Genomic DNA, 16,074 nt, shown 5'->3' on the forward strand with positions numbered 1-16,074 from the left:
TCTTTTGAGCTGCGAAGTTTTCACCCTGTCTTGTTTGTAAAGGGTATAAATCACGCTGTGTCTTATCGTAATGATACCAAGGAAGTGCTTCTTTAACATAACAGCGAGTCGGCCTAGTTGGAACAGATTCATCTTAAAACTTTTTGTGCGCAAACAAACAGGGACGAAGAATAGGGGCAACACAAGGAAAGCGCTCGTCCTTGTGATGCCCCTATTCTTCGTCCCTGTTTGTTTGCGCACAAAAAGCTTCTTAGCTATTGTTTGTGTTTTTGGAAATGTGTTTAGAAAGTAGGTTGTTCAGGGCGAGAATTGCTAATGGCTGCTGCATATGGTACTTTTGTTCCATTTCTCGCTGAAAAGTTCGCGTCCTGTTTGGGAAGTCATCACAGCCCGATGCTGCCTGAGCAAACTTAGCACGCCGAAAGATTTGTTTGTTTCACAACGTAGTCCCTACTTGCATGTGAGTTTTCTACTCAACTGAATTCTTATACTTACGCTGCAGACGACTAAACCGGGCCTTGCCGCCAGCGCTCATCTACTTTGACTGATGCTGCCCTGCCTTTAAATATATCATGTGGCACCTCTCTCTAGCAATATAAAAAAGTACTGAAACGTTAGTCAGTCTTTAGCTTTGTACGTTTCCAAGCACCTCCCTTGGGGTATTAAAAATTGCACAAACTGCAGCGGGAACGGTAGTTCTTCGGCGTATGCAGCAGAATTGCATCGGCTGTACAGCACTAACACGCGCTTTTATTAACCCGTGTGTTTGGTGACTTCGTTGGATAGTGTACGCGTTTCCATCAATACATTGGCAATTACTCTTCTTGAGGTGACTTCGACTGCACTTATTCGGCGATGTCACATGTATTCATAGGCAGAAAAATCACAACGGCATATGCAGAGATTGCACCGTGCGTATTTGTTTGATAAGTCTGCACTAACGACGGGTGCTTATTATTCAGGTACAGAGGCAGCATTGCGGCAATGGTAGAATAAAAAAACCATCGAGAGATCGCATCATTCAACAAAATTTATCGGCTAGGGAACATGAGCTCCACGTCATGTAAATGGGGTTCATGGCGTTTGTCTGCGGGACACACCTTGCACGTATGTGGACCATGTTGTCCCAAACACCGCTAACATCGTGTGCATACCCACTCGCACAGAGGTCAGCATCTTCCCTACAGCTGTCACCGCAGAAGCAGCAGCCTGGCACCCGAACAAAGGAGAAATCGCAGCCGAGAACTTCAGCCATCCTTGCTGCAAAGGGTTGTCGTCTGCTACTGCTCCCGCGTGTACTGTTGGAAGCGTCCGCTAGGTGGCTTTCAGTAGCGCCTCTAAGGCGGTGCACGAGGTGCCCTTTCGCCCCTCCTCCCAACCCCTCACCCTTTGCCCTCTCTCGCAACTTACTCAACTTCGAGAGCCTAGGCGCGCGCCCGCGATAAACGCGGTCACCATGGCTACGCGGACTTCCGCCACTCCTCACAACTGCGCACCCTTTGCCCTATCTCGCAACGCACTCACCTTCGAGAGCCTACGCGCGCCCCCGCCTGTCCGACGCCAGCTTAGCCGGCTTTTAAGCCGGCTGCATGACGTTTCACGTCTCGTTATCTGCTGTTATCGGGAAGCGTGCGCTGCTGTGCGTTGACCGGCGTGGGCAGTTTGGTCAGTTTCGTAGCCCTTCGATAGCTGCGTGCTTGTGCTCCGTCATGTTTCACCCGTTTCACGACTCGCACCGTTCGCGCATCGTACAGTGTTGTACGAATACCTCGAAAACAAGTCCTGCAAGGTTGTTCCGTGTGCCTAAAGACAACAGGTGTGGGCGCAGACCCAAGAAGACCAGAAGGTACACCAACACGGCCCTGTCCATGTGTGTGCCCCATGAGTCTCCGGACGTGGTTGCGCCTTGATTGTGCTATACTTCCCTCTTACCAGTAGAAATAGCTGACAAATAGATGTGCCTCCTCATTGTCACCTGGTCTATGACTTGTGTTTTTCTGTGACAAGTCTCATTCTGCAACTTCAGTAACTTGCCCAGCTTTCCATTCGTCCCTCAGTGCTTTTTCTGTGTCACGTTCTACAAACTTACTAAGAGCTGAAAAATCGCTGTTCGTATTTGTGTGTCATCTCAGTAATCGCAGATGGGAAAACCGCCCGAACAACCTTTGTGTGTAGGCATGATACGCTTTCTTTTTTCTTCTGGAAAGCATGAGCATTCAAGTCTCCTAAATGCAGGTTCCTGCAGTTCGTGTTTATTACACAAAGGGGCGCTCAGTAGGTACGATTTAGCGTCTTAAGTGACGTAATTTTAATGCTAAGCATTGATTCGAGGTGAAAGAAAATTCATGTTGTTGGCTCATTTTACCTGGTCTTTGAGAAATAGGCCTTTCTGCGAATGTCATGTCTTGTTCATTTTGTTCAATAGTAATGAAGATGTCAAGCATTTCATGTACTTTTGTGCAGGTTTATAAGGAAGCTCTTGTTTTTTTGTTTTTTTTTGTATGTCTTTCAAGCAATCTTAGCATTTTATTCTATATTTAGGTGGTTTGAGTGTCATTGTTTTTGCCATTACCAGTGAATTTTCCTTTCTTTAGTTGTCATGAGTGTCATACACATCATCCACTTTTGTGCAATATATCAGTGAGTATATTAGAAGTTCTCAGTGCGCATATCAGAAGCGCTTCTACACTTCGGTCTTTAGGGCATTATATAAAAATCTACCTTTTATATGTGTGTACATGAAACTGCCTTCGCGTTTTCTTGAGTTTTATTTTTGTTTATTTCACTGTCTGTGAACTTTTGTGTTGCTTAGTAATCATGTACTTGTCATGCATTTTTCAGTTTTGTTTATTTTCTGAGCGTGTATCATACCAAGATATGCGAAAATATCTGTTTTTGTAAACGGAAGTTAATAAAACGGGGCCAAAGATCTGTTGCGTTGAAAGTGGAATTTATGTACGTTCTGGCATATGCTGGCCTACTCAAAGTATGGACAAGGCTGCGTGCGGGCTAACGCATAAAGACCTGCCGTGGTTGCTCAGTGGCTATGGTGTTGGGCTGCTGAGCACGAGGTCGCGGGATCGAATCCCGGCCACGGCGGCCGCGTTTCAATGGTGGCGAAATGCAAAAACACCCGTGTACGTAGAATTAGGTGCACGTTAAAGAACCCCAGATGGTCGAAATTTCCGCAGTCTTCCACTACGGCGTGCCTCATAATCAGAAAATGGTTTTGGCACGTAAAACCCTATAATTTATATTTAACGCATAAAAAAATCATGGCGCAATACGCGCCAGTTCACAAACAGTGCCTGGGGTAGCGCACACGCGCGATAACAAAAAAAATAAACGTGCCGCGGACAGGCAAAACGAAAGCAAAAGTAAAGGGGAGCGCGGCATGAGGAAGGGTGGAGAAGGAGTGGAGCTGGTCTTCATAATCAAATCAAAGAACAAGCAAAGAGCGCTAGGGTGAGGAGGTGCCGTGCACCTGCTGTTTCTGTTGCCATGACAACGTAAACAGTCTTGCGCGCAGCCGTATTGCCAAAGTATCGCCCTCACGCTAGGGCCGTAACTAAAGGAGGCCTTGGCGCTAGCGTCGAAAGAGCGTCTGCTCAGAAACAGCCAATGGCAGCGTGCGGAGATTCACACCTGGTCCTTCCTCGCGATAAACACGTGGGCCCACGTATAGTGGCTGTTCGGTTTCTCGCTAGCATTGTACTGGGAAACTGATGCGCAATAATCGCATCTATGAAGTGTAAACTAGGCCAACGAGCACTGAAAAATGACAAGTGTCCGTGACTGTGATGACTGTGATGTAATTGAACATGTTCTGTTTGCTTTATTATGTGTAAACCATTATATCTCTTTAACATTTCACCATATCTCAGTCCACTTGTTTCCTTGTGTCAGTTTTTGCTAAGAGGCTAATTTTACTTCCCCTGATTTGTGTTGTTTTTAATTCATTACAAGATGTAATTCTGCACAGCGCTATGCCATGTTTTCAATTTACTTGTTTTCTTGCATTAATACATGTTAAGAGTTCTACCTCATTGCTGTATTTGCATTAACCTGACTAGTTTTGTTACTTTTTATTTGTTCAAAACGCAATTCTGTGTGCTTTTATGTAATGTTTCAGTTCTTTTGCTGTCCTGTGTAATTATTTGAACAGAACTTTACAACTTCGCCGCATTTGCTCTAACCTAATTTGTTTTGATCTTTCTAATTAGAACAGGAGGTCCCCCTCCAGCCTTGAGCTTTGGGACCTCCTTCCGTATATCTTATTGCGCTTTTATTTTCGTGAGTGAATAAATAAAGCTTTTCTTCTTCTTCTTCTTCTTCTTCTTCTTCTTCTTCTTCTTCTTCTTCTTAAAGATCTCTGAGCAGCGAAAGAGACGAACAGCCGGAGAAATTGCTGGCCCAAGCTACAACGTTTGGCCAGCTAGATTGCAATCGACTGTAATAAACACCGTAACTAACCAAGCAACACTTTAGGCACTCTCGGTGCGCATCGCAATATAGACCTTCGCCCTCATTTGAAAAGATCCGATGCCCTCAGTACATTTTTATGGTTGCGTCATCATTCCCTATTGACAGCACGGCGGTGTCTGAGCAATGGACGAAAAGCAAAACGAATGGAAGAACTCGATCGTCGCAAATTGCCAGCCCCTGCAAAAACGCACAAACAAAAAACACTGAAATGTCAGAGAGTCATTGCCAGAAACACTGAAATGCCAGATATAACATTGTTATTTGCTGACTTTTTTTTTCTCCGGTTCTCAGTGATATTCTGGCACTGAGCACGAGATAACGCTGGTACATATTTTGCATGCGGGTGTATGTGCGAGTGTTTTTCTTATTCTTTTCAGTCTCTCTTCGCTCACTGTACAGTGATCATGCCAAGCTTGGACCTAGCCTCGCCTTCTCAATTATTCTTAAACTTGTTATCACTCTTTCTTGTGAACCTTCACGATATTGTTTTAAAAGCCACCACACCGAATCATCTGAAACGATGAAAGCGACGAGCTCAATGCCACTGTTGTCCTCCTTGCACAACGCTAGAAGCGGTCGGGCGAAATTGCTGAATGTTTCATCGTTTTTGCTGTTTGCTTCGAGCTCTACGCCACATGGGAAGAATTGAGACTTGAGAACTCATAAATCCATTCGTTAATGTAAACAAATGCCACCAGGTGAATGGTGGTATGGGCATAGATGGCGATGGTTGGCTTCTTGGTACATCTTAACTAAAGATAGTTGAGCTACGAGTACAAAATTAGGCGCGTTGCACACAGAGGCGCTAATAAAGATTATGATGTTTACTTCCTTCGCCGAGTTGGACAAACTTTAGTAAAGGACATCACAGATTACGTGAACTACATTATAATAATAAAAAAACAGGAACCCGAGAGAGCTCCCGAAAACTCAGGAAAGACAAAAATCGTCATCGCAGGTGTGCAAAATTCAATTCTTGCCAAAGTTAAGGAAGCTTTGCTGAGGCGTGCGCCTACGAAATTCCCAATTTGCTTAATTTCTTATATTGGCTAGTGACGTCACATTTATTTGTGATCACGATAGCAGTTTTGTCGAAACGTGGTTCGTATCCACACCTCCTGCAATGTAGCGCATCAGCTGGCGTTTTTTTAGCCTTACCGCTACGGTCTCGTAACCGTTCGTTTGCGTAGGTACAGTTTTCTCCCGTAACACCGATTACTGGACAAAGGATTGCGATAGATCACAAACGTTTTTCACTCAGTGCATTTTTTTCTGTATGTTTCTTCTAACATTTACATTTCCCATTGTTTGGGGGATCTGTCTTATGGTGTTTATTTATTTTTTGTCACAATCTGCTTATGTTACTGGGTGCTGAATGAAAAAAAAAAGTTTGTACGTTCCTTCGTGCAGGTAGTTTATTTAGACTGCGGCATACCTCGCGGATGGTGAGAACATTGTCAAATTTCATTTCCGAAAGCAGGGCGATCTCATGTGTTAGGCACATGACGACTCGCATGTACTTGTCGCAGTAACCCTTCTGCTGCACAAACCGTAAAGCAGGATGGGTGGCCTGCTTTTAGGAGCCGTGAAGTTTGCTTCTCGAAACTTACGTCAAATAAATGTTGGCCGGACCTATTAAGTGCCCTGTTAAAGTACATCTAAGCCATGCCCCTTTTCACTAAATTTGAATGGCCCGAACGGAAGGCGAGAAGTGGCTTATTTGCCTTGAGTTCATAACACCAACAGATAAGATGATCAGTGAACACAAAATTTAACATCTAAGAATCTAACGATTCAACCAACTGGCATTTCAGTCGGGAAAAGAAGGGGACGAAGGGAACTGTGTATGATGGATACACTGTCATGACATTGATGTGCAAAACATTCAAGTGTGCCAACCTTAAACAAAATAAGATCATCTACATAGCCAACAATTTTAATGCATTTATGTTCCTCGAGAGATTGGGACACATGTCGGTCAACCTAGGCTATAGCAAATAGCAATATAACCTAGCCGAACTGAAACATATACACAAACATTTGCGTTCTAAATCAGGAATGTTGTTCCTTATGAATAAACGCCGAATAGAGTAAAAAACTAAGCAATTTGCCAGCTCAACAAAGTAACAAAAAAGACAACAAAAGAAGCGTCTATCCACTGTGAAGGATAGATGGCGCCCTAGATTGTTGACATGGTGCAAAATAGCTTTCTTCAATAGACCTTCGCTCCTGGTACATGCAGATTGCAGGTGACGCCATGGACTCTGAAAAAGTCCGCTCTTGTTACACCTAATGGCCTCTATCAGTTTAACGTGATGGTGTTCGGGTTATGTAATGCCCCGGCTACACTTGAATGTATGATGGACGCTGTCCTTCACGGTTTTATGTAGTCAGTGTGCCAGTGTGCTACCTCGATGACTTTATTGCCTACTCACCAACTTTTGCCACGCACCTCAAGCGCCTTTCCACAATTCTTTCTTTTCCGCAGGCAGCAACCTACTGTGCTCGGACACCTCATCGATTCTTACGCCGTCCGTCCCGATCCCAAGAATGTGCCAACGACGTCCCAAGCCTTTGTGGCCCTCTGCTCATACTTCCACAAGTTCACGCGCAATTTCGCCAGCGTTGCGAGTCCCCTCACCGAACTTCTTAAGAAATGCGGTGTCTGGCGTCCGGAACAAGCTACTGCGTTCGCCGTGCTTACCGTGTGGTTCGCTTTGCCACCAGTTCTCGCCCCTTTTGACATGACCGCCCCAACGGAAACTCGCACCGATGCCAGCGGTCATCGAAAAGGCGCTGTTTTTGCTCTGCGCGAGCAAGGTTGCGACCATATTATTGCGTACGCTAGCTGGCTTCCGTCCTAAGCGAGGCGTAATTCATTACTGAGAGCGAGTGCCTTGCCCTCGTTTTGGCGGTGCGTACATTTCTTCAGTACTTGTAAGGCCGGCCATTCACCACTCATCACCGAGCATCTCACATTATGCTGGCTTTCATCCGCAAAGGATACTACTGGACATCTCGGTCGGTGGGCCCTATACGACTCGAAGGCCACTCATGCAGAGTTCGTGCGTAAGAGCGACCGATCGCATGAAGACTCTGAATGCGTGCCGCGCCATCCGACAGAACCACCGGAGCTTCCCGACTGCCTCGAGTATACCTGCATGCTGTCGCTTACTGAGTTTCAGAACATCGGAGATGAGCGACCCGTGACCCTTACCTGCGAGAGGTCATTCTCCCGTTGACTCGTGAGACATCTTCACCTTCTCTGTGCATGTTGTTACTGCAGGATGGTGCCTTGTGTGCAGTTACAACATGCACCCTGACTGTCCGAGCTGCTTTTGGTTATTCCCACACATATGCGTCAAAATAACGTCGCACAGCTGCGGGTCACCTCGTAGTCTCTGTGACGTATGACCGTTTTCGGCATGGCTTCTTTTCACCCGCTATTTGCCTTTCCGTCTGCCGTTACGTCACTTCCTGTGAACAACAGCAGCGCCACAAGAAACCGGCAGTACAACCAGCTGGCCGCCTTCAGCCCCTTGACATACCGTCGAAACTATTTTTTAGAGTTGGCCTTGACTTTCTTCGGCCCTTCTCGCTATCTGTCTGCGAAAATGAGAGAATAGCAGTCACTACGGACTGCACGAACCACTACGCGATCACTCAGGCTCTACCAACCAGCTGTGCAACCGACGTCGCAGGCATCCTCCTCGAAGACATACATACATTATATATATATATATATATATATATATATATATATATATATATATGAACGAGAAGAAAGGGGGTTAACCGAGGGGCTCGATTTTTATTAGTCATATCATAAGAAGCCAACAAACACTGACACCAAGGAGAACATAGGGGAAATTACTTGTGCCTAAAAATGAAATAAAGAAACGATAAATTAATGGAAATCAAAGTGGATGAGGAAAGTGGAGTGGATGAGGATGAAGAGTTCATCCACTTTGATTTCCATTAATTTAACGTTTCTTTATTTCATTTTAGGCACAAGTAATTTCCCCTATGTTCTCCTTGGTGTCAGTGTTTGTTGGCTTCTTATGATATGACTATACATATATATATATATATATATATATATATATATATATATAGAGAGAGAGAGAGAGAGAGAGAGAGCATCGGGGCAAGGAAGACACGACTTTAGATAGTAGGAACATCTTGAATATATGCATATGCCTTATTTTTTTCGTCGCTTCGATTCACACAACTTCCTTTGCGGCGCCGGCGGCATTCCCACTGTTCCCGGCAATAGCAACAGCGGCTGGAGACGGCTCCACCATTTGCTCTTTCTGGGCTGCTTCGACGGTGCCAGCAGAGGCTGGGGACGGCGCCGCCACGGCGTCCTTCTCAGCCTCCGCGTGCTGCTGCCAGCCCAGTGCGAGCGCGGCCTTCCTGAGGGGCTCCTGGTCGACCCACTCCTTGCCCGGCGGCAACACGGCTCGATCGAAAAGGAACAGCTGGTAGCGCAACAGCGTGCTCGCATCCTTGGGGCCCCACTCGGGTCGGGGCAGCACGGCCTCGGACCATCTCTGCGATTGCCGCAGCGGCGGTAACATTGCTGCTTACGGAAAGTAGAGATTTAAAAAAAAATGGCTGTGGCTTAGGTAAGGTTAAGTCCAGGATGCGAAGCATACTAGCCTTTATTTTAGTTGTTGAACCACTGTTTAGCCTGGTGAACTGCTGTTGCTTGGCTATATTTGGTTCGGCTAGACGAAGAAACAACTCATGCATTACTGCTTCGCCTTCAAGAGTGGAACGCGACAGCGTTCCCGTCGACCCGCCAAGGGGTGTAAGACAATGGGCTACAGGGCAGCGACTACGCGCCCCGCATTAGACGCGGTGAGCGTCGAGCAAAGCAGCGTTCGGCGCGGCAACGAAATGTGCGCCTGAGCAAGAGACGCACGCCTTAGAAACAGCTCGTTTCTAAGGCAACACCGCATTCACTAGAGGCGCTTTTGTACCGCTTTGAAGCATCGTACTCGTGGCTCAGTGGTAGCGTCTCCGTCCCACACTCCGGAGACCTTGGTTCGATTCCCACCCAGCCCGTCTTGCAAGAGTTGAGCCAAAGCCACTTCTCCTCTGTCGTGACGTCACGGTGTCACGTGGTTTCATGGCGACACCGCCGCGCCTGAGGAGCTGGGTTGAGCTCTCGTAATATGCTTCGCATAAAATTATGGGGTTTCACGTGCCAAAACCACTTCCTGATTATGAGGCACGCCGTAGTGGAGGACTCCGGAAATTTTGACCACCTGGGGTTCTTGAACGTGCACCTAAATCTAAGTACACGGGTGTTTTCGCATTTCGCGCCCATCGATATGCGGCCGCCGTGGCCGGGATTCGATCCCGCGACCTCGCGCTCAGCAGCCTAACACCATAGCCACTGAGCAACCACGGCGGGTCAAGTAGAGATTAGAGACCTCTAGCCTGTCTTCAGACTTCGTACCATTTACGGGTTTATCTCGTTACGGGAGCCTTGGACCTTGGCAGGGTGGATGGATAGATGCTATGAGCGTCCCCTTTGAAACGCGGACCTGGGTTGCTCCACCAAGCCCCTGTTCTTGCCTAATTTCCTACCGATGAGGATGATAATGATTATATATTGGCATCCCCTTTGTAACAGGCCGGTGACAAAGGGTCAACTAGCGTGCTTTATTTAACCAGGTAAGCTGTACAACTTTTTTCATCCTAGCATTCTTTCAATACATCGCATTAATCTCTTATTTTTTGTTTTCCTCAAGGCTTCTACCTATGCCGGTACATGATCCGGTCGTATCAACCTCTCCCCTGCTTTTTTTCCACCAATACTGTAAACGTATTTTGCTTATCTCGACTGCTGACCGGTTCATGCTTCCGTTCACCGGATGGATGGATGGATGATTGTGGCTCAACCCTTTGAATCGGGTGGCGGCGGCGCGCGCCACCTAGCCTTTAATGGTTCTATATGCCTGCATACCTATGTATTTACTCCTTTACTTTTGCGTTGATATTGTCCACCAATCAGATAGTCTCCGTTTAGTTATTTCTACTTGTTCAAAGCCTATTCTACTTTCACTGTCTTTAAAACTTAAGGCTTTGAATAGTTCCCCGTTAGATTCAACTGCAGGGTGAAGTTGTTTACAAGCAAGTATCAGGTGTTCAGCCGTTTCCTCCTCCTCTCTACACGCCTAGCACACCAAATCTATCTCCTGGTATCTGGCTCGGTACGTTTTAGTCCTCAGTACACCTGTCCTGGCTTCGAACAACAATGAGCTTCCCTTAGAGTTATCGTAAATATTTTCTTTGGCTATTTCTTGCTTAAACGTCCTGTATGCCTCCAATGCCGATTTGGTTTGCATCTCTGTACTCCACATACTCCTCTCTGCCTCCTTAACCTTTTTCTTGACAGATTCCTTACTTGTTCCCCCGCTACTGCCCAAGTATTTGCTTGTCAATTTTCTAGTTCGCTTCCTCCACCTCGTGTCAACATTCCTCGTGTATAAGTAACTGAAAACCTTCCCAGCCCACCGAATTTCCCCCATTTTTCTCAATCGCTCCTCAAATGCTATCTTGCTACTAGCCTCTCTGCCCTCGAAAGAAGACCATCCCAGATCCTCCTGCAGGGCTAGAAGCGCCACCTTGTGACGTTTTGTCTAACTACACTGCTTTTAAAACGTTTTTCGTTTCGAGCGGGTGTCACAGAAAAAAAAAATCGCACAAGCGCACTGCAACGCTATGATTGCGGCGTTGCTAACACTTTACACCAGTGGACAAGTAGATCTCAAAAGGCCACTCCAGTGCCAGCCGCGTGCGCCCTCAGGTTAAGCTCTGCGCCACAACATATCACTGCGAGCGTTGTTACAGCTGTACACGTCTCTGGTAACCCGGTATTTCGCAAACGGTAACAACTCTCGCGATGGGCTAGAACTCTAATAATAGTCTATATAATAGTACAATAACCGTTTTTATATTATTAAACCGGAGCATTTTCAGCGAGCCATCCCGGACTTCTTTTTTGTTGTTGAAAGCTGCTGTCTTGCCGAAAAGGGGACACAAAAGACAGCGCTACCGTAATTGGCCTATATGCCGCCCCATGCCTTCCAGCCCTGCAGATGCATCGGCTGTGCGCTGTGTACTCCACGGAATTTCACTGTGAAACAACAAGTGATACCTAAATATTCGCACCGTACTCAAACATTCCATACACAGACCAATAATTCCAGACATCTTCCGTACGACTATTAGGAAAATTACACGAAATTTACATGGAATATTCATATCGATTACATAAAGCTTACGCAAAAAATTATGCAGAAAATATAGGTAATTATTGGAATTGCATGCGTGGCGTTTCAGTACATAAAAAATACCCGTTGGCCATCGGGCGAACAATTCCCTAATTCAAACGAAGCCTCCTGCGTCTTCTTTCCCCAGATTTGGCGCGTCTCCTTGGTATAGTAATTAAAGCAGAAAGTTGGGCTAGTTGGTGTTGATGCAGTTGCCGTGACATAATTACTAGCGCGAACAAGACTAACGGGAAAAACAGGTGGGACAGGACAGAGCGCTACACTTCGACTCACATGCTTATAGGTATGGGCTTCTTCCAGTGAAAGGTATAGGCTGGTCCTGGATGTATTACACTACTAAACTGGTCTAAACCCAGAAACGAGGTGGTAAAAAAAGTGAGCCGCTGCTGGACAAAGTAGAAGCCGCGTTCACGTGGAACGCATTTTGCAGGTTTCCGCCTCCAACAAAAACGAATTCACCTATGCTTTCCTCGACTTCATTATCTGTCGGTTTCATGTGGTTGTGATCAACAAAATTCGGGTGCCTCGGTTTCGCTTTCTCTTCGTTCTCTATGTCATTGTGGTTTAGCACGCCCCTCGGATAGTAGGAATAGCGAAGTCGCCCAAGAAGTAGCGTTTTTAAATAGTTACCTGTTCCTTTAAAAATGAATTTTGCGGTTTTACGAGCTATAGCCACGATGCCAATTAAACCACACCGACGTGGGGGACTACGGGTTAATTTTTAGTAGCTGAGGTTCTCTTACGTGCACCTAAATCAAAGGAGTGCTTTTGGCATTTCGCCCCCATCGAAATGCGCTCGGGATTGAAACCCCGGCCGTCCTCGACTTTGGCAGCACAATGTCATAGCCACTGGACTACCCTGGTGTGTTTAGTTTCTCATTTTCAAGGTGGTCAGTTCAGCGGTTTATAAAATATGAAATATTTATGAAACCTATGAGAAATAATCTTAAGGAGTTTTGAATTGCGAAACAGAATCCAATCCCTCTATAATTGTTTAAGAATGTGAAGTCATCTGCGTTTGACTCGATGTACCAAGGTATTTTTTCTGAAACATTCGTATTCGAATTGATTCAGAAATTTTGCTATATGAACGCGTCTAAGACATTGCAATTGACGGGAAAGTGGCACGAAGCAACAATGAAAAGGCCCGGGCAATTTTTCTCAGAAGGAAGGCTTCGCATCTGAAGCAGGAAATTTTACCTGATCTTTCGTTCCAACACATCATATGGACGTCATCGCCAGAGAGGTTGGCTGCAAATAATGCGGCTAGCGGATCGCAACGCGAAGCGTAGTTAGCATGAAACTCGAAACGCAGGAAAATCGAAGAAGCACGGCCTCCGAGAGTTCTCTCCCAGATTGTACAAAGCAGATCTCGGACGCCACGGAAAGAGCGCATTAGTTTCGCCGAAACTCGCGAGATGGAAGAAGCTTCCGGAGAAAGGAAAACGTGATCGATCGCCTCAGAGTAGCCTGAAACTAAAAAAAAGAGAGAGAAAGAAACAGGCTATTTTCTTCAAATTAATGCTTTCGTAGTCTCAGAAGAAAGTTTGTGTCAATCCGAAGATCGAACTTGACATCAACACTTCCTGGGGTGGGTTGTAATGAGCTAGCGAAAGGGTGGGGTGATTAGAGAACGCTGGGAGAGGCCTCAGCCCGGGTTAGTGCACGTAAAGACGATCAGTATGATGATCATGATGATGTACCATAATCGCACGAGCAGAGGAATGCAAATGCGGGCCTAAGGTCTGTCGAAAGTCATGCTCGAGGACGTTTCGCCTTGCCCCATAACACGGGAAATGATTTTTTTTTCAATAAAACGAAGAGAGATTGTCGGTTAGTTCAGCAGCCTACCCGTGCCGTTGGAAGTAACATCATCATGATTTGTACGAACATATCAGATGGAAGGCACAACATGTTAAAGGCACGCCTGTTGAAGCTAAGCATTGAATTTTGAATTTCCTTATCAACTCATTTAAGTGAAATGATCGTCCATCTTAAAAATCCACACACAAATGTTTCTTCCAGAGTAATATTCTATATTGACAGGGTGCTTTTTTCTTAAAACCATTTCAGTGTTTCTTGTAAATCTCGACCGTTGCTTCAGCAGCATGTCTTTAGAGTGAATTGGAACTATGTGGCCCATTGAACATTTTTGCATCGCCGTGCAAGGGAAAGATAGACATTAGCATGCCTGTCTGTATATGTTTCGCGCAAGTGGTTCTTTTCGATAAATAGATTAAAGAAGAAAAAAATGGCTGTGGCTTAGCTAAGGTTAAGCCCAGAATGCGAAGCATACTAGCCTTTATTTTAACGCGACAGCGTTAAGGAGCTTGTGTGAGTTGATAAGGAAATTCAAAATTCAATGCTTAGCTTCAACAGGCGTGCCTTTAACATGTTGTGCCTTCCATCTGATATGTTCGTACAAATCATGATGATGTTACTTCCAACGGCACGGGTAGGCTGCTGAACTAACCGACAATCTCTCTTGGTTTTACTGAAAAAAAAAATCATTTCCCGTGTTATGGGGCAAGGCGAAACGTCCTCGAGCATGACTTTCGACAGACCTTAGGCCCGCATTTGCATTCCTCTGCTCGTGCGATTATGGCACATCATCACGATCATCATACTGATCGTCTTTACGTGCACTAACCCGGGCTGAGGCCTCTCCCAGCGTTCTCTAATCACCCCACCCTTTCGCTAGCTCATTACAAGTTCTGTCTGCAAAGTTTCTGATTTCATCACACCGCCTTCCCTTAGCACCCATTCCGTAACTCTAATAGTCCACCGCTTATCTGCTATACTGATTCAATGGACAGTCGAGCTCCAATTTTTACTCGTTAATGTCCACTATAATGTCGGTATGTAGCGCACCAAGTGGTTCGCGCATGCGCAGTCCCTCACCCCCTGCCACTTGACAAGGTGTGCGACGCCACCGCCAGCCATGACCAAGACGGGCGTCACGAAAAGCACCTTGCCGATGACCTGAACCCACGGAGGATAGACGTAGGCGCCCAGGGTCAACGGCCTCGTCTCGAAAATGCTGCTGATGCAGACGAACTGGTATAGGCGGAAGAGAAATCACATCAAAATGGTTCGGACATTTGAAAAATTGAAAAGGAAATTTTCCATCCATAAATATCCATCTTCCTCCGCTTCATCATTACCAGCATTGCCTATTAGCATGTTAAGTGTTCCTGTCATTACACGAAGAGAAAGGGGAAGAGCGAATCGTAAAGCAAAATGAAAATAATCACATAGAGAAAATGACGGCCCATGCACATTCACTCTTGCAATATGATACACTTGTGTATGCCGATCTTGACGCCGGCTACATTAATAATACGCAAAACATAATTGCCCGTTCAATACACCTAAATGCTACGAAGGAGACATTCCGCCTTACTCAAACGCCCGACTTTTCACACGAGCGCAAATTAATTCAGGTCCAGTCCGCATAAACAATTTTTTTTTTGGAGTTGAAGTTCGGCTTTCGCAGTCGGAGCGAGTGTATTGTGCTGCAACTTTTTGCAAGTGAAGCGTGAGCTGGGACTTCGAGACGCGAACGAACCTCATTTTGGCTCGACCTCCCTCGTCTGCTCGGTCGGCTTTTCAGTTTATGAACACCCTCCCCTGCCTCTGGTGTGATACGGAGGCCACGTTTGCCGCGTTATCGTAGCTTGATATCTCAATCATTCGCGCAGGTGTGGTCGATTAGAGTTTGCACTGTGTGATGCGTGGGTTCAGAAAGTGAACGGTGAAGATTTCTGCCGAGCACATAAAGACAAGGGTAGTTTTGTAGAGGCAAACGTATTGTTATCTCTGCGCAAAGGAGCAAGTTAATTAAGCACGATAACATCGCACGCACGTGCTAGCATAAATCGAAGTCATTCCACAAGTCGAAATACGCGGCTGGTTCCTCTATGGAAATATCCTTCCGTAGACTCACCAGTAGCAGGATTGGGCAGAAAAACTTCCAGCAAATTTCTATCGGTAATCCCATTGGCCGGTCCATCATAAATTCGGCATCCAGGCTCAGCCTATTTATACCTGCAGCAGAGAGAGTGCAAGAGACAAGATTTCACATGCCCTAGGTGTGAGCCAATTCTTCTATTTCTACGTTTTAGGGCATCTCGATACTATACGTGCCTGATGCCGGGTATACTGGGAAAATTTGTTATAGTGCATTAACTATAACAATATCTTATTTCATATGGTCTGATTCCTTACCTACAATTTTCGGGCACGTCAGAGTTATACTAAATGGATTATTTGCAACGCATGC

The 16,074-nt window shown here is 45.9% G+C and overlaps 1 protein-coding gene across 8 annotated transcripts in view; it reads right to left on the minus strand.

The window, feature by feature from the left end:
• Window positions 1-8,654: 8,654 nt before the first annotated feature.
• Window positions 8,655-16,074, minus strand: part of LOC135921984 (sodium- and chloride-dependent glycine transporter 2-like) — a 65,323-nt gene continuing 57,903 nt past the window's right edge. For 7 of the 8 annotated variants that reach the window (XM_070540415.1, XM_065456390.1, XM_070540410.1 and 4 more), the window contains 3 exons: window positions 15,739-15,839; window positions 14,694-14,849; window positions 8,655-9,038 (listed from right to left, as the gene is read on the minus strand). In XM_070540415.1, coding sequence (XP_070396516.1) covers window positions 8,709-9,038; window positions 14,694-14,849; window positions 15,739-15,839 — 587 coding nt within the window. In that variant the 3' untranslated portion in view covers window positions 8,655-8,708. The remainder of the gene's footprint in view (window positions 9,039-14,693; window positions 14,850-15,738; window positions 15,840-16,074) is intronic. The other variant, XM_070540414.1, reaches the window with a different exon arrangement.

The sequence above is a fragment of the Dermacentor albipictus genome, chromosome 6 (assembly GCF_038994185.2).
Source record: "Dermacentor albipictus isolate Rhodes 1998 colony chromosome 6, USDA_Dalb.pri_finalv2, whole genome shotgun sequence".
Lineage (NCBI taxonomy): Eukaryota > Metazoa > Arthropoda > Arachnida > Ixodida > Ixodidae > Dermacentor > Dermacentor albipictus.